Source organism: Acipenser ruthenus, chromosome 27 (assembly GCF_902713425.1).
Source record: "Acipenser ruthenus chromosome 27, fAciRut3.2 maternal haplotype, whole genome shotgun sequence".
Taxonomy (NCBI): Eukaryota; Metazoa; Chordata; class Actinopteri; order Acipenseriformes; family Acipenseridae; genus Acipenser; species Acipenser ruthenus.
Genome location: NC_081215.1, coordinates 395,277 through 421,006, shown reverse-complemented (window position 1 = coordinate 421,006; position 25,730 = coordinate 395,277). Strand labels below are relative to the sequence as shown.

Here is a 25,730-nt window from a genome sequence, read left to right as displayed (position 1 = left end):
GTAATGCAATATAAATACCTAGCACAATAAGAGGCATATGAATTATTAGCATTGAGCTTTGCAGGACCAGAACACAGTGATCAATTATTGAATGCCAGGCTGCTGGATAGGGTTACTGAGTAGGAGCATTATAGCTTGGCTGATGGCTCTGGTGTCATTTTGCCTCTGTTTAAGAGGTCAATCTTCTGTGCACAGTGAGCAACCCCAGTCAGGAATTGTTTCCACAGCATCATGTAAATATAAAAACTCGCTCTGACCTTGCCCATCACTCAGCACTCTGAATTGTCCGACTACAGCTAGCTTGTCACAGAGACACACTTGTTTTAAAAAAAACCAAACACTTGGTTTATGACACTTAAGTATTTTATTTTAACCCATACATTTTAAAAGGGGAGTGCACCTTTCTCATGAAAGAGTAACGCGCCCCAGGGTTAAGGAAGCTGGAACCCTGACGTTTTCGCTGTCAAAAAGCCATCTGTCTACACAATGTACCTGCTAAATATTTCACCTGTGCTGCTCAATACTGCATGCAGGACTTGTGTCCCCAGTCTGAGATTTCAGTTCAGATACAAAGACGAGATCCTTGCAAGGATTAAGTTCTCATTAACGTCTTGTGACGGAGCCAATGTGTGCTTCCAGACTGCGTGTGGAAACAGAGAATATTCATTACATTATTAAATGATCTAAGGCTAGGAGGGAAGATTTAAACCAGCGACTCTCCCTCTCTCTCGTGATCTTGCCACGGCATGTTGAGCAGCTGGATCTATCTAACTATTAAAAACGAACAGAGCCAAAATGACAATGAATTATGTCATGAAAATGCATCTCGTTTTGACTTCTATAGAGAAATAAATAAATAAATAAATTATAAATAAAGATATAGATTTAGATACACATTTTCTTCCTTTTGCCGACATTGCATTATTCTTAAAATCTAACAAATATTTCAATAAAACGGTGCACAGGATATTAGGAAGACGTTTAGCTCTCTTATCAAATGGGTAAAGGATTATGCTCTGGGTGGGTAAAGAAACACAGTGGTGCTCAGCCACTGCGCACTGCCAAACAAAACAGGATCATTAGCCGCTCTGCATCTGCCTTTCTGCCCCCCATCCACCAACGCACTGGCAAGGCATGAAACAACTGTACCCTGCCGAGGGAAAGCAAAACCAAAGGTGCTAACTGTGTGCTGGAGAGTGATGCTACAGCGAAGGTGGGTGGGAGGGAAGGGTCATTTTGCCTGCAATATAAACACATTTTTTTCAAAACAGCTATCTGGACACATTGCTTAGTTGCTTAAATGTCTGTGATGAATTTCGGTGCTGGGACTGGGAACACTGGAGACACTGTAAAATCGTGTGGTGGTTTTGTGATGCCGAGCACCAGGCTGCAGCGTCTTTTCTTTCTTTGCACTGCATTGAGAGTGAAATGATAAAACGAGCTCTGTTAAAAAAAACAGCAAAGTGATTGTACGCAATGCTGAGGGGCAGGCCACTAAAACCTTGCCTGGTATTCCTGGTCCCCATGCGAGTGCGTCAGTCTGGTTCCTTTGCAGCTGTCGAGTTGAAAATGTCACTAAATCACACCGCTGCCTGACAACGAACTGGACGTGCTGGTGGAGCAGCAAGGGAAGCTTGACTTTGAATAGGAATCAGAACAGGACCTTGAGGGACAGTAAGGGTTAAACAACTGGACCACAGTGGGAAGGGAAGCAGGAATATTTCGTCAACAAGATCTGAATAAATACTGAGACTATAAAACAGAACTGTTTAGCTGCCCTTCTCTAACCGGTATTCACACTAAAACAGGTCCTGTTTGCATTTAGGGCTAAATTCTCAAAGCTATCTTTTTTTTTTAAGAAAGGAGAAACGGACCCAATAAAGTAACAACTAAGACTTTTAATTCGGGGGTCTTGAATGACATATCAAGCTGTTTCTTATTCGTTTTAGACCCTATGCAGAAAAAAACTGCGCAAATGACGATTTTTGAGTAAACAGCTTCGTTTATAACGATGGTGTTAAAAAACAAATGCTGTTAGCTAAGGGAGCTGTTTCAGAAGGATCTCAGCTCACTGTGGAGTTTGGGGGTGATCAGAATTGATAACCTGAGGTCCCCTGCACAGCACAATGTGACTGGCGACGAGGGTGTTGTGTACCCCAGTAGTGAGAGAGCGCGGGTATGTAACAAGGGTGTCGTGTACCCCAGTAGTGAGAGTCCGCAGGTATGTCAACAGCATGACGAGGTCCTTGAGAGGGTGAAACGTAAAACCAGACAGTTTCAAACCCCCAGCGATGCCTATCCCGTTTCACTCTGCATTCAGAGAGCAGGCCCGTGTATTACCATTTATTAAGTGCGTTCCTCTCCCATTGCAAACGGGGCGATTACAAATCCCAGCCACTTTGAATTAGTAATGAAAAAAATGTAAATAATACCCGCGCTATTGCAGTACAGTGCTTGGGCTTTCATATAATACAGCTCCGAGGTACGGCTCTGAAAATAAATAGAAAAGCCAGAGGAGGACCAATTATCCCAACCTGTTGAGATTGAAGTGCGTTCAGGTACTGGTAGCGCACACACGCACACACACACACACACACACACACAAAAAAAAAGGTTGGGAATTTATTTGAAATAATAGCGTATTAAAAAAAGAAAAATCCTAATGCACCGTGTTTAATTCCCCTAGAGAGAGAGAGAGAGAGAGAGAGAGAGAGAGAGAGAGAGAGAGAGAGAGAGAGAGAGAGAGAGAAAGAAAGAAAGAAAGAAAGAAAGAAAGAAAGAAAAAGGAAGGAGAGGAGATATCAGCATCCTGAATAAAATACAGATCTTGGTGTTCTGGGAAGCTTCCAGAAAGCTGGGCACAAGGAAAGTGATTTTTATGGACTAATCGTAGATGAGCTCCAAACAAAAAGCCTTAAAAATAGCTGAAGACAGCGCAGAGAATCAATACGGCAGATCAGATTCAATGCAATACCCCCTGCGGGATCCAAAACCTCAGCCGGAAAGCCTTCTCCAGTTCACTAATGCAGGTCTGTATACTGACAGCAAGTCTTGTAGTTTCTGCTTGGCAATGCCTTCATCAGGGCACAAAGCACACAAAAGGACTGGCAAACATGTATCCATTCCCATAACAAGCAAATTAGCAATCAATTGGTTGATAAAGATAAATTGTCAGTCAATTATGACAATTACATAGCAAAAAATAAAGTAAAAAAATATATATATATATACAAAAAAAATAATTTATATACTACTGCCTTTAATGCACTTCGTTTATTTGTGTATTTTAAAATCCTGTAATGAATCTACAGTACTGAGGATAATCACTCACTTCATGTGTGCTTTTGAGTACGTTGCTCAGATTAGCCATTACTCATCCCCAGAGAATATGTTTGCACTACATTATAAAAGTGCTGTCAGTGCAATAGCCCCACGCTAACACACCACTCTATACCGATGCCATAATGATGGATTTCAGCTCTTGTGGCATCCATGCATTGGCTTGAAAAACACTGGAGGGCTAAATGCAGCCGGATACGTCACTAATCCCAGAGACCAGCCTGCTGCCTCGGTACCCTAAGGGTGTGCTTGAATCCAATCCCCAGTAGAACCAGTCCCACCACCAGAACCGAAGCGACCAGTATATGGAAGCAAGACAGGGAGCCGACTGCGCTACTGTCCTCGCAATCTGCAGCACAGAGATTACAGGAGACTTTTCTGGTTACTGAACTGAGGTGTGATCCAGACCGATTCCAGTGACATGTTTCGTTACTCAGATAAGGATGTATCGATTTAAGCCGCCTCTCTGGCTGCTGCAGGAGTCCTAACTGGCCTGGTCCCTCTAGACTGGTATTAATCCTTTGCCTGCCCTCGTAAAGACGTTGCTCCGTATAGCAGCTAAACCACTTAGTGTGACAGCTGGCATTTTCAATCGTAAACCTTTTTCAAACAGCAGCCTTAAACTCGCTGGGAAAATATAACGTCTGTCCAGCTGTTCTTATTTTATGTTACTGCTGTTGTGCTGGATTACATGGCATCTTATTCTTTGTTGTTGCTGTTGTTGTTTTAGCTTTAAGCTTCATAGTTTTTGAAAATGGGAATTGCAAGCAGCTTCCTCCAGTTTTTTGTAAACAGTAATTTGCAATGTATTTATTTATTTGTATATGTATATGTAGATCGGGGAGGGGTAGGGGTTGGGGTAGGGTGGGGGTGGGGGTTCGTTCTGGAAGCATCGTTTATTCATCGTGGTGGTGTTGATAATTTGCATCCAGTAACACGGCTTGCTGTGTGTCTTCCTCACTGTTTCGTGTATGAGTAATGTGTTCAGGGTCTGGAGGTTGCGTTCTGCCTGATTTAATTCTGTAGCCGATGTCCCAGAGAGCACTCGATTACTACTGCATGGCTGAACAAGGAGAGGCAGAACACTCCTACACACATCCACAGAAACATGCACCCACACATACCCACACACTCCCACAGAAACACATACACCCTGTCACACATGCACTCACAGACACATCCACAGAAACACACACCTACAAATACTCACATCCACAGAAACGCACGCACACACACACACACACAAACACTCCCCCCCCCACACACACACACACACACACACACCCACGCAGACACTTCTTTGCCTCACTGCTCTTCTTTCCCTGCCTAAGACTCCCCTAAGCAGAAGCATATTGTTTATCTACGCTCTGCCGAAGTGGCAAGACCGGAGAACTGGAAAACTGGAGAAAAACAAATAAATTAAAAATCAGAACTCCCGTCTGGCATCCGTAAAATCTGTAGCAGAGACAATGTGAAGAAGTTTTTGTTGAAATGTATGTTCTTTGTTGAATATGTATGTTCTTTCTGGTGCCCATGTGATACACTTGACATTAAGGGTGTGAGTGTGAAAAATAAGCGCTCCAATCACGCTCATCCCCTGGGCTGGTGGAAGACCTGTTCACTCTGATCCCACACAATTAATCTGAGCAGCAGCAGCAGCAGCATTATTCTGCAGTTTGATTCTGTGTTGGTTTTATTCTTTCCATTCCCCCTCCCTGTTTCCGAGCCGCCTGCAGGGTCCATGTGTGCCGATACAGGCACCAGCAAATATTCTCTTCCCAGAGCGAGGGACACCTTGCACACATTTGGGGTTTCTGATACCGTCATATATAAATCCTGTTTTATAAGCTAATACGAACATGGGTATTTCGAATATTTGTCCCAGCGCTAGCGTTAAATATCACAGTTATATTGTGCTGTTTTAGAGAAAATAAGACCTTTTAATCCTCTTAACTGTCTTTTGCTTGGACTGCCCTCGTCGTAGTGGTTGCATAACGCGCACAGGCATTTGAATGAAGAAGCAAGAAAACAGTGTCAGCAGCTGAGAGGCTTATATAACTCCTGCTTTGTACAATCTGCAGCAATGAGGGATAAGCACCCTTATACAACAACTCTCACTCCCACACCTGCCACGTCCTGCAGTACTCAACAGAGATTTCAATGCAAACCAGCGCTAAAGAGTACAGTGCTTGTGAGTGTGTACCGATAACAGGAATCAAGAGATTTCTCAAGTAAATCAATCACCTCTTCCTCCACATAGTGCGCTGTGTACAGTGTACTAATAACACCCCCCACTTCGGCTTTGAGGTCATTACAGACCAGACCCCGCGCGGAGCAGGATTGCGTAATTGCATTGTTACATTAATGGCTATTTGGGAACGTCGGCTTTTGTTTTCTGAATAAAACATGTTAGGACACTAGAGCAGAATCAGCAGAGCGCTAACGCATCCCCCGGGGACTCAAATATACAGAGATTTATTTTTATTTTTGAATTATCCCTGAAGCCTCCTGGTGACTCACAGAGCATTATTAAAATACATCATTTCAAGCTCAAAATTAGCAGAGACACGACTTACAATGAAGCAAGTTCCCAGCTGAGATGAAGCTGTTAATTCATCTACCGAAAATGTTACCTTTAAGAGAGTCTCGCGATAAGCCACTGTGTTCCTCGTAAAACGCCTCATCATGACAGCGGACACCTTTGTGTGTTACTTAGGAGTCTGCAAATTACATTACAAAGGGAACTACATTTAAAGCTATTGTAATAGATCCTATCCCCTTACACAGGGTTAGGTGACTTAAAAAAAAAAAAAAATAAATGACCAGCGCGGTGAGCTGTTTGAAATTTGACACATAATAGCACCTCGAGATATCAGTTAAGAGGCTTAAACGTTTAAGTTTCATACAAGTATTTCACAAGAACCTGGTAACTTACTGCTAAGGCACAGAGGTCCTTTCATGTATCAAAGCCATTACTCCAGTGTGCAATGTAATCATTTATATGTAACAAACCTGGCACTGGCTCGTCCGAGACACATACTTTTCAGGCTTTGTTAAGCCCATGCTACCACCACCCCTTACTTAGCAAAGTCAATACCAGGTCGCTTTTTATTTCTCCAAACCTGGCGTTTTCTGCAGAAAGCAGCAGGAGTTTGGAGAAACGCTCTGTGCGCGGGGCCAGCTCTGCCTACTGCTCGCTGCGAGCCGATTATTCATCAGCCCACTGTGCTGCCACGACGACACACGCAGTCTGAAACAGACCCATTAAATGTCAACCACAGCTGCTCCTCAGTTTGTCACGGCATATATTATTCTGCATTCAGGGCTTGAAAAAACTGTACCGTTTCCACTTAGGGATCAATCTGATCAGCCTTTACAGCCGGGAGAAGCCAAGGCTTTTAAAGGGCATTTTAATGTACCAGGAAGGGAACCACCTGGATTGCATGTATTTTTATAGGAAATCTCAGGATCAGGATAACCACATGTGGAGATTCGCAAAGGGCTGGTAAATGCACCTGCTGTGTGGTGTATAGGTTATATAAAAAAACAATGAATATCTATCTATCTATCTATCTATCTATCTATCTATCTATCTATCTATCTATCTATCTATCTATCTATATATATATATATATATATATATATAGAGGACACCAAAGTAAGGTACTGTGCATGAATGGTTAATTGTTAGTACAGTAGACTGATTTAGTCTGTTGATGTGTTTTGCAGTTTAGAATATTCTATAAGGACACCATGTAGAAAGTAAAAACTCAAGCTACTGTACAGCAAAACACCAACAACGTAACACTGATTTAAACTCTCGAGATCTTTACAGAAAACGAAAATAAGGGAATAAAAAAGTGCACCCCAAGCAGACGCCCACATTCCCGCCCCGTGCGCGGAGAGGGGACCTGCAGCCTACCTATACTGCATGCCTGGGGTCTTCATGCTGCAGTCACTGGAGGAGGGCACGTTCTGCACGGTGAGGTGGCCCAGGCTCCGTGCCACCATGGCCACGGCCCGGAACTTGCTCCTCGTACCCATGCTCGGGCTGCTGGCGTTCTGTCGGCTCAGCCGGTCCTCCGTGCTCCGGTTTTTTAAGCCGTGGTCCGAGCATACAAAGGACACCTGCATCCTTCCTTGAGAAGCAGGGGAAGCTGGCTACAAGCGCAACAGTAATGCGCCGAAGCACAGTGCCACAGTATCTACCGCTGCGCAGTATTAGGACTGGAGTGCCTTCCACTGCAAAACAGTACTACCAGTAGTAGTTGTATGCTAAATGTTTTCTCAGACAAACTGCTCCAAAAGCAGTATGTGAAAGAATTCTAACAAGAATAGACACTGGAGTAGAATGGATGACATCAGACACCCTCTTATTGTTTCTTTATGTTCAGCATCCTTCTGCAGTCAGCTTGAAGAGATTTTTTTTTTTTATATATCAACCCTGAAACAACTTCCTGCGGTCTTAAATCAATCCATAACCACGGACAAGTCCAGAGACTCAGATATGTGTTTTTTTTTTTTTTTTTTTTTAAATTCCTGCTCCAGTGAGCTACCTCACTATCTGTGGTCCAGCTTCTTAGCTTCTTTCCTTCTTCCACATCTCTCCACTCTCCTCCTGTCCTTCCTTGCTGGCAGGATAAAACTGTGCTGTTGTATGAATCCGAAACAGGTTTGAATTAAAACACACACTCACTCAACTAGATCTCTCTCTCTCTCTCTCTCTCTCTCTCTCTCTCTCTCTCTCTCTCTCTCTCTCTCTCTCTCTCTCTCTCTCTCTCTCTCTCTCTCTCTCTCTCTCTCTCTCTCTCTCTCTCTCTCTCTCTCTCTCTCTCTCTCCTCTCTCTCTCTCTCTCTCTCTCTCTCTCTCTCTCTCTCTCTCTCTCTCTCTCTCTCTCTCAGGACTGCAGGAGAAGCTCTGCCACTGTACTGTACAGTACAAGATTATTCTCCCCTCGCAAGCTGATAGACAGAAAGGTTTCCAGCTCCTGCTGCAGCTTCATGTTCATCCAAGTGAAGTAGATGACAGAGCACAGCATTGTAGGGTTCTCCTTTGTGACAGGCTTCAGCTGCTTGTATTGTGTGTGATTGTTGTGTCTGTGTGTGTGTGTGTGTGTGTGTATGTGTGTGTGTGTGTTTTAAGAGTGCAAAAAAGCAGATTTATTTGTTGTTGATAAAAAAAAAACCAACACATTTACAAAATCCTCCCTCCTGTAGTGAACTAGAGAGAGAAAGGGGATGGGGGTGTTAAAATGCTTTCTGCTCAAACTGAAGCCCTTGCTGCTGTCACAGGATAGGTCAGTGCACCAGAGAGGTACCAAGTTCAACCCCTGCTCTACTATAGCGTGCCTGAGTCAATACCCCTGCTCTACTACAGCGTGCCTGAGTCAATACCCCTGCTCTACTACAGCGTGCCTGAGTCAATACCCCTGCTCTACTACAGCGTGCCTGAGTCAATACCCCTGCTCTACTACAGCGTGCCTGAGTCAATACCCCTGCTCTACTACAGCGTGCCTGAGTCAATACCCCTGCTCTACTACAGCGTGCCTGAGTCAATACCCCTGCTCTACTACAGCGTGCCTGAGTCAATACCCCTGCTCTACTACAGCGCGCCTGAGTCAATACCCCTGCTCTACTACAGCGTGCCTGAGTCAATACCCCTGCTCTACTACAGCGTGCCTGAGTCAATACCCCTGCTCTACTACAGCGTGCCTGAGTCAATACCCCTGCTCTACTACAGCGTGCCTGAGTCAATACCCCTGCTCTACTACAGCGCGCCTGAGTCAATACCCCTGCTCTACTACAGCGTGCCTGAGTCAATACCCCTGCTCTACTACAGCATGCCTGAGTCAATACCCCTGCTCTACTACAGTGTGCCTGAGTCAATACCACCACTCTACTACAGCGTGCCTGAGTCGATTAGGTGATCAGCTAGCTAGATCAGAGGAAGTACTGTGCTGTCTATTATCAGCAGTGGAGTTGCTGCAGCAGGGAAGAACAGGCTGTCAGGCTGTTTTTTTTTTTGTATAACAGTGGTACTGCAGAGACTGAGACAGTTAGCACTGCAGAATGGAATTAAATACGATTTCTAGTGACGCTGCCCAGGTCGATACTACCTTTCATGGAATGTGTTTACATGCAGTTAAACCTCATACACCATCCATGTTAACTGTGTCAATGTGTGTGTGTGTGTGTGTGTATCTTTTATTTACAGACTTAAAAATACTATTATATATATATCCTTATTTACTGACATAAAAACGTTTTGTAGGGAAACTGAAAAATAAATTAGAAATCAGCTTCCAATATGCATACAAACACTCCTCCCTGCTTACTGGTGAATCGCACGGCTTGTTTAAACAGATAATGGATGATGCACATTGCTGGCCCACTGCTACCCAGGTGTCTGGTTACCTGCAGCACTCTCCTCCTCATTGTGCTCCATTGTGTTTGGTCATCAATAATTCATACATTAAAACAGAACAGGCCATCAGGATGCTCTTGTGTTTGCGGTTTCTCCTGCCTGGTAATCACAAGAACATATTATTATCAACATCATCATCATCATCAATCATTTCTGTGTCTACAGAATAATACCCGAAGATAATGAAGCACATAAGAAACGTTTGGGAACGAGAAAAGGCCATTCGGCCCATCAAGGCTCGTCCCTTGGTTAGCACATCATTCTCCCCTACTGGGGGGCAGAACTAATTTAAAAGCACAGAATCTAGTCTTTTTTTTTTAATGTTCCCAGTGTTTTAGATCCTACTATTTCATCAAGATGAAAAGAGGAATTAAAAGTATTCAAGCACATCTTACTATCAACACTCAAGGAAGACAAATACCATCTGGGCGCCTTACAGGTAATGGATGGTCCAGCATACTGGATAGAATGGGTTAAATCCAGCTCAAAACAGAAGGGTATTCTCAAAAGCAAACCGACAATGGCACGATCTCCCCAAGTTTTCCTCTCTTTCAGTTGGCGTGCCATCCCTCTTTCACCAGATTTAATCTCCCAAACCTAGTCTGCTGGCTTTGATTAAAATCCCTGAAGCTCATATTCTAACAAAGCCTAAGCCACTGAAATCCTTCAAAGATCTACAGCAGTTAACCTCCCAGGGATTTCCTCCCCAGATTACGCAGAGCAAAACCAAACTAGGCGGTCGCGACTGCAAATTAATGAAAGTCTTTTATTACGGCAAAATAAAATCAAGCACGTGGGTTAACTCAAATATAATTCAGAGGGCTCTGGGTACCCTAAAGTGCCACAGAACGTTTTCAGCTTTAAAAATTCAAACCCTGTGTAGAATAAACTGTGCTAATGCCTGAGATCGTAACCTGCAGATTATCTGATAAATTAAACATGTACTCTGACACTGAAAGGCACTTAACACAGGGGGGGGGCGTACTCGCCAAGAGAAACTCTACAGGAACCAGGCTGTCGAATGTTATTGGTGCCCCGCTGACTGTGGTGATAACCTTAACCAACAGCACTCAGCACTCATAATTCATCCGTTTTTAACATCAAAGCCTAAAAATACAGTTCTTCTTAGCCACATATTTGTTTTCCTTAATTGCCATGATCTGTTTTATAAATTCTGCATCCCTTTCTCGTATGCAGTTTCATCTAGGAGTAATCTTATTTGATTCCCTGTAGGAAATCCGGATCTAATCTAGGAAAGCAATTGGAAAAACAAAGGCCAAGCACCGCGCTTGGCATGGAAACAGACCCGCCACACCAGCTAACACTGCAGGTCACTCTACAGAAAATCTAAATGTCACTGCAAAATGAGGAAGGGTTTATTTTTAGTTGCAGGTCTGATTTGATGCAACCGCTCGTGTTACAGAGAGTTTCCTAGACTCTCTGTGTCACAATGACGCAGAATCAGCAGTTTCAAGTTTCCGAGTTTGAGAAGCTATGGGAAGAAAGGCGGCTCTGGAGTCTCTTGAAATGACTCTCCAGAAATTGAATAGTCTTTATTTTTTTTCTGGGCATCTCTCAACACAGAGTTATATCTGTATAAAAACTGAGAGAGTTAAACAGATGACAGCCGCACGCAATCCAGAACGTCTACAGGGCACTAGGAGAGTACGATCAAAGGCTGGTGTGCAAACTGAAGGCAGGTATCGTGTGCACCATGTGTGACTGACAGACGGACAGACAGACAGGATTAGCACATAAGAACACTTTTTTAAAATTAGGACCCTAAAAAAAATAAAAATAAAATTATTATAGATGCAGCGGGCTATTTCAAATATGTAAAACAACGGTGTATCTAAACACATGAATGCTGCCCGGGTTTGATTTACAGTCTCTCTAGTCTATCCTTCCCTGGCTTTTACAGTCCGCTTATTGGATTGCAGGCATCCCATTATAAAGTATGTCATGCAGATACAGGGGATCGGGTATCACTTTTCCCGTAATTCCACTTGTCACATGACCTGTATAATCGACCTCTGTGTTTAGCTTTGGGATGCCATAGACAGTACCTGCTTGCTGTGCTAAGGAATAGGGCTTTTGAAAGTGCATACTACTACGCTAGATTTCAGTATAGAAAATGAGCGAAACATCCATGTGTGTATGTATAACGTTCTGTAGGCTGCGGTGAATATTTGTTCCATTGCATTTTAATAGGCAGGAGGGTCCTTTCAAGTCCAGTAATTTTAGAATTGTTTTTTTTTTTAACACATTAATAAGGACGTTTCCTTATTTAGAGCTCCGTTTCTGTTTCCTTGCTCGCTCCACTGAACCGTTTACACATTCAGATTTCAGTGAGTTTCTGCACTGAATAGAGGGCTCCCTGCCTCAACATATAATTCCACATCGAAGGGATCCTTATTAGTAACACTTTACATACACACATTTATATATGTATATAGGTCGAGTAATTTATAAACTGTCACAGAAACCTGAGATGAAATTGTTTTCCTGTAACTCACTGAAGAGGCCCATCTATTAGTTTTTATAATCCACGGATACCCTTGTGATGCTGATATTAAAGAAGACGAGGTTCAGCAGTCCAGTTGGTTTTTTTTTTTAAAACATAGTGTTCCAGTGCTGTACAGACGTTCTGTGTCGTTATCCGTTAGTGCTTCAGCTTTATTTGGATGATTGCCTTTACCTTGTTTTAATTTCCTGTTCCTCTCCAGTTTCTCTGAGATACGAATGTACCAGTTTTACAGCATTTTTTTTTTTTTGTATTCTCATTCTGTTGATCATTAATGAACATTTCTGTACTGTGGGTGTTGTCGAGCGATTGAAAACAAGACATTCTGTGTTTCAATTGAAAGTGATGGTCTTGAGGAGTCGAATGGGTCAAAGTTCAAGTATATTTTCCTCTAGAGGAATTATCACTTTTTGATGTCACTACTGTGGTATTATGCCTTTTTTTTCAAATGGCTCAGGACGCAAATATAACCTTCATCCATATATATATATATATATAAAGAAATACAATTAGATAATGAACAATAGAGAAGAATAAAAGAAAATAAATGAATACATCATACATCAAATACATCATTAACTATGTAGTAAATGACATCACAAACACAAGCACAGATTTAAATACAGTCAGCACTCGGATATCCGTTACCCAGATACACGTCAGCGTCACCAATCAAACTCTACCAACATCTACCAAGATTTGGACAGAATAAATCTACTGCCCCCTTGTGTTGACTGCTGGGAAGTACATACAAAGGCATGCCTTTCCTAGGGGAGAAAAGCACTCCTGTGATTTTATGATGGATCATTTTGAATATTAGCACAGCAGGAGTCATAAACTGAACCGTGGTCCTGCTGAGTCACCTTTTTCTGTTTTACTTTCTGTGATCAATAAATCAGAAATGCATTGGAAATGCATATAATAAACCAAATGAATGCAACAAAAGAAATGTCATACGGATGGTACACTGCTGAATTAGCATCATTGAGGTGCTGAATTAGCAACTGAAATGAGCATATCTGCAGCTTGTATAAAATTATAGCACTCCTTTCTTCAAAAAGGGAGTTTTCTTTTTTTTGGCTACAAACAGTTGGATAGAACAACAGTGCCATCTGCTGGTGATGCATGATAAAATAAAAACTAAATACCAGAAACACAGGGATAACTACACAGTACTAGAAAGGTTACAAATATGGGACGGAAGTAAGACTCCTATTGCATAGCAGTTCCACCCATTTCAGGTTTTACTACCAGCTTGATTAGCCATGGTGTATAGCTAACAAGCTCTAGAGTCACTAGAAAGAGAGAACTATGCTTCTGCTGTCGTACTGAATCCTCCAGTACTGTAATACTGTAAGGATACTTGAACTGTTATACATGGGGGGATATTTAGTATCCTTCTGATGCTTTAAGGAATTTAGTATGAAAAAGAATTAACGTTGTGCTGATGCATTACTATATGACTGAAAAATCACATATTTAAAATCAATAAATAGTTGTTTCCCCAAGTTTTACAAAATACAGCACGTTGAATACAATACAACACATTGAAGATCTGTTATTTACTGTATATGGGGAAGATTTAAACTGGGAGGATGTATCCATTAACAACATTCACTTAGGATAAAAAATAATGATGATACTAATAAAAAAAAAGACGACGAGCATTCACTACCATGCAAATAAAAATAAAAAAATCAATAATTATAATAATAATAAAGAAAATCAATAGCGAAGCTTTATTACAGCTCTTACAAGATGCTGAGTGATGCGTTCCATAAATCATCTTGACTTTAGGCAGCGAATTGGCTTTTTAAGAAGCTACCAGGAAATGGTAATTAAACATGGACAGTAAGAGGATAGGCTCTCCTTACAGAAAGACTCCCTCCCTCCTCAAGTCTTTCCAGAGCCACTGAGAGTGCAGGGAAGGGTATGAAGCTGACAAACAAAAGAAGACGATGATCTGTGATTAATACACTTCCAATGCAGTAAACTCAAGATTCTGACCATTTTCAGGTCTCTTATACTCACTTTGTGCATGCAAGTGCCAATGTAATTGCAATTATATTTACTTGTAATTTTGGGAGTTGCTAAAACTTAATTTTAGTGTAAATAAACGATCTGTCTGCTGTCCCAGCTATTAATGAATGCAAGTAAAGTATTCTCTTCCATTCAGGGGCGCAGGGGTAACAGTAAGACATTATATGGAATCAAGGGTCTAGCAATGGGTCAAACTCGCTAAGTATTTATTCCACGGCTGCATTTGCAAATGGTAATGATGCAATAATTTAAATAAATAATGTAGTTCTCAGTGCATTTACAGATTTGCTATTCATCCTTACTTTGTAACACTACCAGTTTATATCTTTATAGATGCTGTGAAAAGGTGGGTTTTTATGATGGATGCATGAATGCATGACAAAAGTGTTCACTGAATAGCACAACAAAAGCTGTTAAAATAAAGTGCATTCATTTCACTGCTCAATTAGTTGATATGTATGACAAAATAAATACACAAAACTGCATTGATGTTTCTAGTGTTGCACCTTGTTCAGATTCAGAAAACCATTATTAGAATGCATGTGTAAACTCCAGGTTAAATGAGGTGGAACAAACACAAGAGCCATGAATGAAGAAACAGCCGGTTAGACGTCTGAATGCACTCTGTTAAACAAATCTCTCGAGGCATGTGAACCCATCCGATAGACCAGCGGGGGGGTGGGGGGGGGGGGGTGGTAGACACGGTCCGCTCGGCAACGCTACGCAATAGACAGAGTGCGTCTCTGACTACATTTCATTAGCTTGGGCAATGGTCTGCTGCTTCCCTGATCATTAAAGCACATTGCACATTTTAAAATCCCTGTGTGTTCTGGAAGTTCAACAAAACAGACAAAAAAAAAAACAACTTCTGAAGATGCCATTTATAACCCCCTGCTGCAGCATGCGGTGCAAGAAGTGACGCACTGCAATGGCAAAAAGGTTGCAAGGAAGCTTGTGCCCCTGTCCTGTGTGTGTACAAACAAACCGGACAGTCAACTAAGCCTCCCCGGTAAGAGTAGATTGCACTATGCTTTGATGACTCTGCTTTGCCATATACCCAGAAACACCAAATTCAGTGCCAAACAGACTCTGCCAGCTATTTTAATCCCAACAGGCAAAAGTGTCACAATCACTGTGCAGTGTCGAATGCCATCTCAAGTTCCAGACACATTAGTCTCTGGTTCCACTTCACTTGGCAATTGCTTTGCTAATGATCTCTAATGCAGAGTCCTGGGACTGTAAGCAGTCAGGGGATTGTCCACATTACGAAGGCGCATGTAGACTTACTAACCTGAAGAGGTAAGATTGCAGGTTTAATGTGATTTGCAAAGGAAACACACACACACTCACACACTCAGCAATGCTCAGGTCAGGTGAGTTACCCATCCTCTGGTGAATAAGTAATGATAAGGACACTGCAGGCTCATTAACCCCGGGACTGTCTTTTCCTTGACCTGTTTTACCCCTTTGAAAGAACGCGACTGATCAAAATACAACACACTGTTAGGGCAAGAGACTCAATTACTGATAGAAGCCCTTCCGGCAGTCACAGGTCCCATCTTCTAGAGGAAGTATAGAGTTGCCCTCGGCAGCTACTTACTATACACACCACTGAAGAAACGAGAGCGACACAGTATCACTGAGAATAGTGTTAATCATAGAACAGGACAAGGGGTCTAGCAGACAGGAAAATGAAATACTTACTATGGACGTTGTTGCATCTTTAATGGAACTACCATCGGATAGATTTGCAGAAATGAACTGGGGGGGGGGTGGGGTAGAAGACTGTGGCATTAGACAAGTACATTTCTGCAAACACCCCCCCAAGGGCAGTTCAATTAAAGGTAAAACTATTTCCACAGTATTTTATTTTTGGACGTCACTTGGAGCCGAAGTCCCATCTTACAGACCCTTATACTTTGCATGACACACTCATGTGCTTTTGCAATTTTGCATTCACTGGTTTTACTATACTCCTAGTGCTTTAACCCAAACCATTACTTTAAGCGGTGAACAGAAAACAGGATCCGAGGCAGAAACCCTGGGATCCTTTAAGAGCCGACTTGACAAAGTTCTGAGATCAATCAGCTTCGAGGAACCGGACGATCGCTGATGGGCAGAGTGGCCTCTCCTTACGTTCTCATGCTCTAATGTACTGCACTTGAGTAAATGTTAAACCAAGACATGTCTACACTGTGGACATGAATGATCCCATCGTACTGTAGGTCTCTGACTTACCTTTCACATAATACCACAGTTCCTTGCTATAGTGGTTATATTTATGAAACAGGTAGTGGATAACTGGTGCCATCTGTGCATAAAGTGGTTAAGATAAAACAGCCCACTCTACACAATGTGGCAGGTGACAAGCGTCTCTGAGACCAGAACCCCGAAGTGTAACTATAGCTCATGGGAACTACCACCACATCAGACACGAATGAGTGACTGAAGCACAAGCCGACATTAATCCAAATAATTAAATACTTCCCTTTGTTGCTGTCTGATTTATAACCTTTGTAACACGACTACTACACTTACTTACAGCATGTATGCGGCCGCACTCTCCCCATCTCCCCAGTGTCAGAGAATCAGCTGGAGCTGGTGATACTGCACAGTGTATTCCGATCTCATGCCTTTACTTCCGTGCTGATTCTAGCAATCATTTTTTTGGTGAAGATTCTCATGCATAAAAAGAAGTGATAACTTTCCCCCGAAACAGATGGTCGTCTAGACAAGAGCACAAAACCTTCCAACCACATGGAATGGGCAAAATATTTTTATGATCAAACAAGACACAAGGGAATCGGCTCACGTTTATACAGCACCTTCAATGGATCCATTTCAAAGAAGAATTGGATTACTTTATAGAAGCCCTTCTTCAATCTTCAAACATGGGCTTTCACTTTGCTTCATAACACTTTCCCTGCTTTCACTTTGCTTCATAACACTTTCCCTGCTTTCACTGTGCTTTATTACACTTTGCTATGCTTTCACTGTGCTTTATTACACCTTTCCCTGCTTTCACTGTGCTTTATAACACTTTGCTATGCTTTCACTGTGCTTCATAACACTTTCCCTGCTTTCACTGTGCTTTATTACACTTTGCAATGCTTTCACTGTGCTTTATGACACCTTTCCCTGCTTTCACTATACTTTATCACACTTTGCTATGCTGTCACTATGGGGATACCTTTCCAAAGTGCCAGCCCGGTGTCCCGACGCTTACCTATACCTCATGCCGGTGCGGTACGCCACGCACTCCTCCAGCGAGAGCCCGTTCATCTTGAGGAACTCCTCCATGTTCTTGGCCTGTGCGGCCGCCCGCACCTCCCTATGCCGCTGCAGCTCCCCTGCGTCAGCCTGGCGCGGCTGGCTCAGCCCCGGCTCCGAGTGGAAGCGATGGGTGCCGCTTCGCAGGCTGTTCTCGCTGTACGACATGGACAGCATCTTGCCACCACCGCTGCTGCTGCTGCTGCTGCTTCTTCTGCCGCCGCTGCCCGATGGTTTTGGTATCTGCGGATTTTCAGCGGGGACACTTTGTTTACGAGCCAGGCCCTGCCTCACGCCCCCAGGGATGCCCCTCACCTCGCTGTAGCTGAACATTTTATTTCCCGGCCGAGGAACGGCGAGCCAGAACGGGCCGAGCGCGTGGCATCTCTTTCAAACAGCAGCCGGTTTATAAAATAGCTCGCCCTGCTCTGGAAGCTACACCATCCACCACCCCCACCCCCACACACCATGTGGCGGTGCATCCTGTAACCGGAGTCCTGCTCTGGCGCAGCGCCTTGGTCTCAGTGTGACATGGAAAACAATACAGGAGCTTAACTGATAGGGCCCCCCCCTCCTCCCCACCCCTCTGGGTACGTTCAAGGATCCAGCGTGTAATTAAGACGCAAATCAAAAGGCAACATAAACCGCACGCATGCAAAGAGTTTGCTGAGAGTGCGGTCAACAAAGGGGCTCTGCAGTGAGGCATGCAAAGGCATGGTTCGGGCAGGACTGGGTTATGCAGTTTTGGGAGGGGAGTGCTGCTGCTGCACAGGACTGGGTTTTGCAGTTTTGGAAGGGGAGTGCTGCTGCTGCACAGGACAGTGCAGGGAGAATGCAAATTGTTCAAAGAAATTGATACTTAGGTCATGGTTGAAACAAACTCCCTGACTGTTAGCGATCCCTCAAGGCCTGGAGTTGAAAATCACTGGAGTATGGAATTGGGAAACCCGAGCAGTCAAGTAGTAATGTGATTATATTTACATTACAAAAGGACATGTGTACAGTAAAAAAACAAACAAGCCAGGGATTTGGAGTTTGCAATACAATACAGAACAGAGGCTGACCTGAATGTTCCCGTTGAGCTGCGGTCGGCTGGGTTTTGGGGTTCAACCCAAGTTACCTTCCCAACGACAATTAAGAAGGGGTTCCTGCGGTCACCCCTGTCTTCAGACGCAGCGCCCCCTCGATATTTCACAGCTCGTTAATTCACTCATTTAGATCATTCGTTGTTGGGCTATGTTGACAGCAAATCATGCTGGCTATCAGTCATTTTAATACTACAGATTTTTTTAAAAAAAATGATGCATGTTATGTTTGACTGAACTGAAATCTAGCTGTGCATTCAACAAACTATTTATGCGCCAACAGTAATGAATATCAGGGCAAGAAGTCGACAAAGAAATATATCTCATTAACTTTGCAACTAGATCCCCGCACCCCCGCCTTAACCTTTAAGAAGAAGGGATACCTCAGCGATATCAACTCCTGTTACCTTATTATTGAACTGAAGCCACTTATTTTAAAAAAAAAAAAAATTATAATTTTACAAATAGGACACAACTGTGTTAAAAGACAGAGAGAAATCTGAAAGCGCTTTACATTAAAATCAAAGAGATAATTTATGCGTTAAACAGGCGTTTTATAGTAAAGCCAATAGTTTATTTTATGAAGGCGGGTCTCTGTGACTTAAGTCCGTAAGATTGCTACACCAAAGAAATGCAAGTCCCCTTTACAGATCAGCGGGAGATCAGGATTTCGCTGAAGTTATTATTATTATTATTATTATTTATTTCTTAGCAGATGCCCTTATCCAGGGCGACTTACAATTATTATAAGATATCACATTATTTTTACAAACAATTACATTATTTTTACATACAATTACCCATTTATACAGTTGGGTTTTTACTGGAGCAATCTAGATAAAGTACCTTGCTCAAGGGTACAGCAGCAGTGTCCCCCACCCGGGACTGAACCCACGACCCTCCAGTCAAGAGTCCAGAGCCCTATACTCCACACTGCTGCCCCTAGTTAAATAATAATATTGGAAGGTCTGGGTATCAGCTGCTCCCGAACGCACTCCCCAAACAGACTCACTTCATGGTTTCTCCCTGGCCGTTTCCACTGTACTGTAAAGCATAGCGAAGCAGCAGCAGCAGCCATGCAATGGCATGTCAACCTCTCCTGCACGACACATCATTATTATACATGGGAATAAAATCTCAGAAACTCACCCTATTTCTTGGAGGACGGCTCATGAAAGAGGATTTGTTTCATGCAGCTCTTATAAATCCAGGGGGGAAAAGGCGGCACTACTAATTTCAAAAGGGAGGGTCTTAAGGAGGAGCATTAAAACCAATTAGCGAATAAAAACCATTTTCCCCTTAGATTATGCTGCTTCGAAGAGGAAATCCACTTAGGCCTGGTGACTTGCATCTTTTGCAAACCACAGCAAATAAAAAACAGTTCAATTATTCAAGGAGCCTTTTTCGCTAAAAGCCTGCAAATTGCTGTGTTCTGCAAAGAGCGCTGAAAGCATTTACCCCTGTAATGAGGCACACACGCTATCTGAAAGGGTTCACATACTGTATACCCCACCCCACACCCCCACCCATGCACAGCAGGGCTAACAGGTTCCCAACACTCACCAGCTCTGTTGATCAAACACGCCACATGACATTATTTAAGAGTAAGCTGTCCGTCAGCATTCGTATATTTCAGCACTCCGGAGAACCACTGCTCTAAAACTGCCCCTGAAAAATTACCCACGAAGGGTTTGATCGCCCTCTCTCTTTTAAAGGACAATCGATTACCTTTGAGCTGTGTGTTGAAAGCTGCTGCAGTTACATGGTAATGTGATTATATTGACATTAGTAAAGGACACGTGGTCCCCGAGTGGCTCATCCAGTTAAAGCTCTGCCGCTGGGAACGCAGGATGAGTCACACAGCTGGGACGCGCCGGTTCGCATCCGGGCTGTGCAAAGAGGATGAACTTTGCTGGGGATTCAGAAGGGGGGCGTCACATTGGCTCTGACGCTCCCGGGATGGGAAACCGGCAGGGACTATTTCTCTTCATAGCGCAACAGCGAACTCTACTGGCCAGTCACCGAGCACATTCAGGGTGGATAAAAGCAGGGCTGGTCTGTGTTCTCAGGGATCGATAGCCCCGTCCACCTCTGCTCTGGATTGCTCGGCGTAAAAACGATTCTGGCTTCAGGCTTGTGAGATCGGAGGACACTCGCACACCCTCAGAACGTCTGTGCTGTGTGGGGATCCGCTGCGGTGAGGAGAAAAAACATAACTGGACATTCCAAATCGGAGGGGGGGGGGGGGATAAATAAAAATAATAATTGGTCACTCTAAATTTATAAAAAAAAAGGAAAAAAAAAGAGAAGGACACGTGTACTGTAAAGTGGGAAAGCGATTTTGCAGTGTCAAGACTTTTCCAATTTAAACCACATTTATTTGATCTGTATTTATTTCAACTACCTGTTCTTTCGCCTTGCTTGCATCCCCTTAGCAGAGGCAGCAAGTATTGTTGTGCAATTACAGCTGGTTTCTCTGAATTTGAATTATGAAACCCTGAAATCCCAAACTACTACACATAGAATAATGTAACCACCCATTCCCAACACCCCCAAAATGTGTACCCCTAGATAACAAGCCATGTAACAGGGTGGAGGCTGGGGGCAAACTGGCGACCCTGCGCACCGCACGCGGGCATCTTAACCACTGTGCAAAAGAGCCGGGCTCGAATGCATTCGTGGCGTTAGAGTTTTCAACCTCATCTCCCCGACAGGGGTCAGAATCCGAAACAGCAATGTATCAAACAACACTGCCCGTTACACCTGCACACTGATGCCTTTCAAACCACCGTCACCAATGCACACAGCCACCAGCCTGTACTCGGTCACAAGTGAAGTAACTGTATCTAAAGTACATGTTGTTTTCTACAGAGACCGGAGAATGAAGCTACCATGCAGCAAACCCAAGCTGTTATTTTAGACGCTTATCAACAGCCACTAACAACATTACCTTGGGTTTCAGATCACGAGATTGCACACACTTATAGGATTAGGAAGCTATTGTTCACTGAAGAAGATTTTCCTCAATGGATGCAGGCAAGACACAGGGTTCAACTAATCAGATGGGACAGGGTTTTGTTTTTCTTTTTTTGTCCTGCTGTTTTGTAAAGCTCCCCATCACTGGTCTCAACACATGTGTTTTTAGACTGTCAGTCATTTTAGTTTGCATGTGGTTGCCAGTACACACACCACTTTTTCTCTTTTGTTCAGTCTGATGCACCACTTAAATCCTGCACAATCAGACAGTCTGTGTAAAGAGCAGGAACGTCCATCCTAAGCACTGTAAGAAGACACTGATGGTGAAGCAAAGCAGTCAGGGATCAGCTAGCTGTATCAATATTTAAAGCTTAAAAGGTCTAGGCTAATGAGTACCATGTTTTTAATAGGGGTGTGAGAATTCATTGTGATACAACCCTTATCCATTAGACTACGTCACCTAAGCTAGTTCGATAATAATCAGAAATCACACTTTGCATGTTTTATATAGCATTTATTTTGGAGCAATTAAATAGAAAAATCATTGCATGCATATTTAAATACAACGATTCGTATATCACTACTGTACTTTAAAACACACACACACGCCATCCAAACCCATTTATAAAAGACAAAGAGAACAGGGAGCAATCGATACCTCCTTTGAAACCGGAAAATTGGCCACTATGCGTTTCAGAAGAGAAAATGTTAAAAGGCAGTAAAGCTGAAATTCGATACACTGTATTGCTCATTGCGTTACACATTCGGATCTGTGTAGCTGTCTCAGCTAAATGCAAGATAATTGGCACAGAACGTGCCCATCCTCGTTGGTGTACTGGGCAGCATGTGGAATGGTACCAAGCACATAATGGCAGATGCGTTTTAATTCAAAATGTTTCACCAGGGTAGCAAAAAAAAAGGAATTAAATAAAAAAACAGCCGTAGGACCTTACATTACAGAACATTAAGACATGTATATCAGAACAAATACAAGTAGTTCATTACTGCACTGAAGTATTCAAATGAAGCATGCAGTATTTTCTGTCCACTTCACAGAACACAATCACCTAGTGACATCTAGTGGCTAGTGAGACACAAGACCGCACTGGAGGGTTAATCCGAGCGATTCCTAACCTGCTGGCCACTGTTGCAAACTGACACATTGCTGCATTGTTGAGTCGTTCCTCAAAACTGCGCATGTAAAGCTGCTATTGTACAGGAAATTCAGCATTAAAGATGAATAAAAAAATCACACGTGTGTCCAAAATAGTACTGCTAAAATAACACCAAATAAAGAATGCAAGAGTAAAATGACCAGTCACTGGATTCAAAAATGACATCATAAAGCAAACCACACTACGAGCCAGTTTCACAAGCGGTCTCGCTCAGGATGTCACTTTGAGTATTTTTGAAACTCTTAGAAGAGGTAGCGCAAAGAGAGACCTGCACTGAATTAGATCAACTACAGTACATGTTGGTTACAGGTCTGATAATAACACACATTAACCATATTAGTTTTAATACATCAAATACAGGGATAAGGAGAGAGAGAGAGAGAGAGAGATTTTCAATACAAAATTCAGTTAAACTACCCAACAGTTTCGTCTGGATAGATCTGAATGGAATTTGAAAATAAATGAATAATTAAAAAAAAGAATACAAAATAAATCCGTAATTGTTTATAGAGTTTTGAAACGCAGAACAGACTTATAAAACTGATCTGGATGCGGATTGCTGAACTCTTTTTAGTTTCTCAAGACAGAAAGAAGTGTAAAAACACACACACATGGGCGACGAGCGCAGCTCCGGTGTACAAAGGGGTACAACGCCCTCCCGCGCATGCAGAGCGAGAGGCGGCAGTGTGTTAGGCTGGGAGAGAAAGCAGAGAGGTACCTGTAGAACTGAAGCTGCCGCTTGGGACTCCCATACCGAGCACTGTGGCCAGCGTGAGAGAAGAGAAAAGAAGAGAAGAGAGGGTTCTGCACATCACAATGGAGGGAGACATTGGTTAGAACACTGCAACTCACCGTCTCATGCATCCACACCTGCGCTGCGCCTCTGGTACATTTTACATGACGGCAATGACGAGAATGTGGACTCTCAATACTTACTGAAAAGTCAGTTTCTATAGGACAGGCACACAAGAGCATACTAGAATGTAAAGGCTGGGAATGGACACGGAGATATTTTTTTATAATTATTTTGTTTTTTAATTTAGTGATCTTGTAGCACAGTCTAGTGGTTAAACTGCGTAATTACAACTGGTCCTTTTATATAATGCAGAATATTCATTATCTAGTAAATCATTGCCACACTGAACTGAATACACCCTGTATGAAAAATAAATGGAAAGTACTGTACATCCAACTGTATCTAGGATTCTTATCATGTTATGTTTCATTGAAGGTTATATGGGTGACTCCACCACCCCCTCTCCCTCCTCATCCACCAAGATCCTCTGTGTCACCCTCGACTCCTCCCTCTCCTCCTCTCAGCACAGCACATACTTACTACCTGCTCTTACTGGACTTTAATCACATAAGCAAATATTTACTGTAAGTTTTAACTGCTCTTAGCCAATCTCGCTCTTACTTATAATTTACTGTATCCTTTATTTTGCTCTTGCTTGAATTTTATCTTATTGTACTTTCAAAACTGCTCTTATTATTATTATTTATTTCTTAGCAGACGCCCTTATCCAGGGCAACTTACAATTGTTACAAGATATCACATTATACATTATTTCACATTATACAGATATCACATTATTTTTACATACAATTACCCATTTATACAGTTGGGTTTTTACTGGAGCAATCTAGGTAAAGTACCTTGCTCAAGGGTACAACAGCAGTGTCCCCCACTGGGGATTGAACCCACAACCCTCGGGTCAAGAGTCCAGAGCCCTAACCACTACTCCACACTGATAGTCTGTAATGTGATATTTTATAATGTGATAACTTGTAATGTGATATTTTATAATGCTATACTTTGTAATGTGATATTTCTGGATAAGGGCGTCTGCTGTTACCTGTGTGACATCTGGTGGCTGCAATTCGTAACTACAATTAGCCCTTTTTTATTGCAAGGATTGTATGAGAAATAAAAGAGGGTTATTAATAATTATTAGTCATTTAGCAGATGCTTTTATCCAAAGTGACTTACAGAGACTAAGGGGTGAACTGTGCATCAACACCTGCTGCTGCAGAGTCACTGACAATAGGACATCTGTCTTTACGTCTCACCCGAAGGATGAAGCTTTAAAGAAATCAGTTCCCAGCATGAATCAGACTGTGTTTAGCTGTGTGTTCATGCCTGTACATGCGTGTGCATGTGTGCGTGAGCGCTCACCTGTAGATCATGCCTGGGGAGCCAGTCTGTCGGAGCGAGAGTCGAGCTGGGGAGTCGGTGGTCATTTCAGGATACATGGAGCCACCCTGGTTGTTTGGACAACCTGCAGTGGATTCACGCGCTCACCTTGCAGGATATCTGATAAAAAACAAAAGAAAGAAAGGAATACAAATTAAATAAATCCCCCATTGCACTGAGCAGTCCAAGATCAGTGCTAATCGAGGTCTGTGAAACCAGGTTCCAGTAGGGTAGACTGCTTCAGCTAAAAACTACCTTTGGGGAACGTAACCATACCGTACTGTCAACAAGGCATGCATCAGCTGCTCTGTAGTCACGGACGATCACAGCGGTAATTCCATGACAAAATAAACAAAGACATATTGGGAAGAATGAGATCAATCATGCTAAACTTTTACAATGGGTATCCAGTACAATAGAGCAGTGAAGCACCTGTGTTCCAGAGGTACCTGCGTACAGCAAAGAGCTCATTGTGACAGACACGACCCCCAGTGACTCCTGGTACAGCACATGGTCTGTGACCTCCCCGCCTTGCTTTTCTCTTGAAACTTTACTCTCTGGCTGTTGGGCAACTCATTTGTTCCATTTATAAGAAGCTCATGTTACAAACACAAACACAGCGACACTGAGACATGGTCCTGGCAGGTCAGGAAACAGACCTGTTCTTTTACACTGAAACCAGGAACAGGCTGTCCCTTGCTGA

The 25,730-nt window shown here is 42.9% G+C and overlaps 1 protein-coding gene across 17 annotated transcripts in view; it reads right to left on the bottom strand.

The window, feature by feature from the left end:
- LOC117962290 (voltage-gated potassium channel subunit beta-2) overlaps nucleotides 1-25,730 on the bottom strand; it is a 55,659-nt gene that overhangs the window by 13,269 nt on the left and 16,660 nt on the right. For 6 of the 17 annotated variants that reach the window (XM_059002010.1, XM_059002006.1, XM_059002012.1 and 3 more), the window contains exons 2-3: nucleotides 25,010-25,147; nucleotides 23,552-23,593 (exon numbers count right to left, since the gene is read on the bottom strand). In XM_059002010.1, the coding sequence (XP_058857993.1) occupies nucleotides 23,552-23,593; nucleotides 25,010-25,086 (119 nt within the window). In that variant the 5' untranslated portion in view covers nucleotides 25,087-25,147. Of the gene's footprint in view, nucleotides 1-7,261; nucleotides 8,002-17,553; nucleotides 17,977-18,661; nucleotides 18,802-19,831; nucleotides 19,962-20,245; nucleotides 20,369-23,551; nucleotides 23,594-25,009; nucleotides 25,148-25,730 lie in introns of those variants that run through there. The other 11 variants (XM_059002011.1, XM_059002014.1, XM_059002002.1 and 8 more) reach the window with 10 other exon arrangements.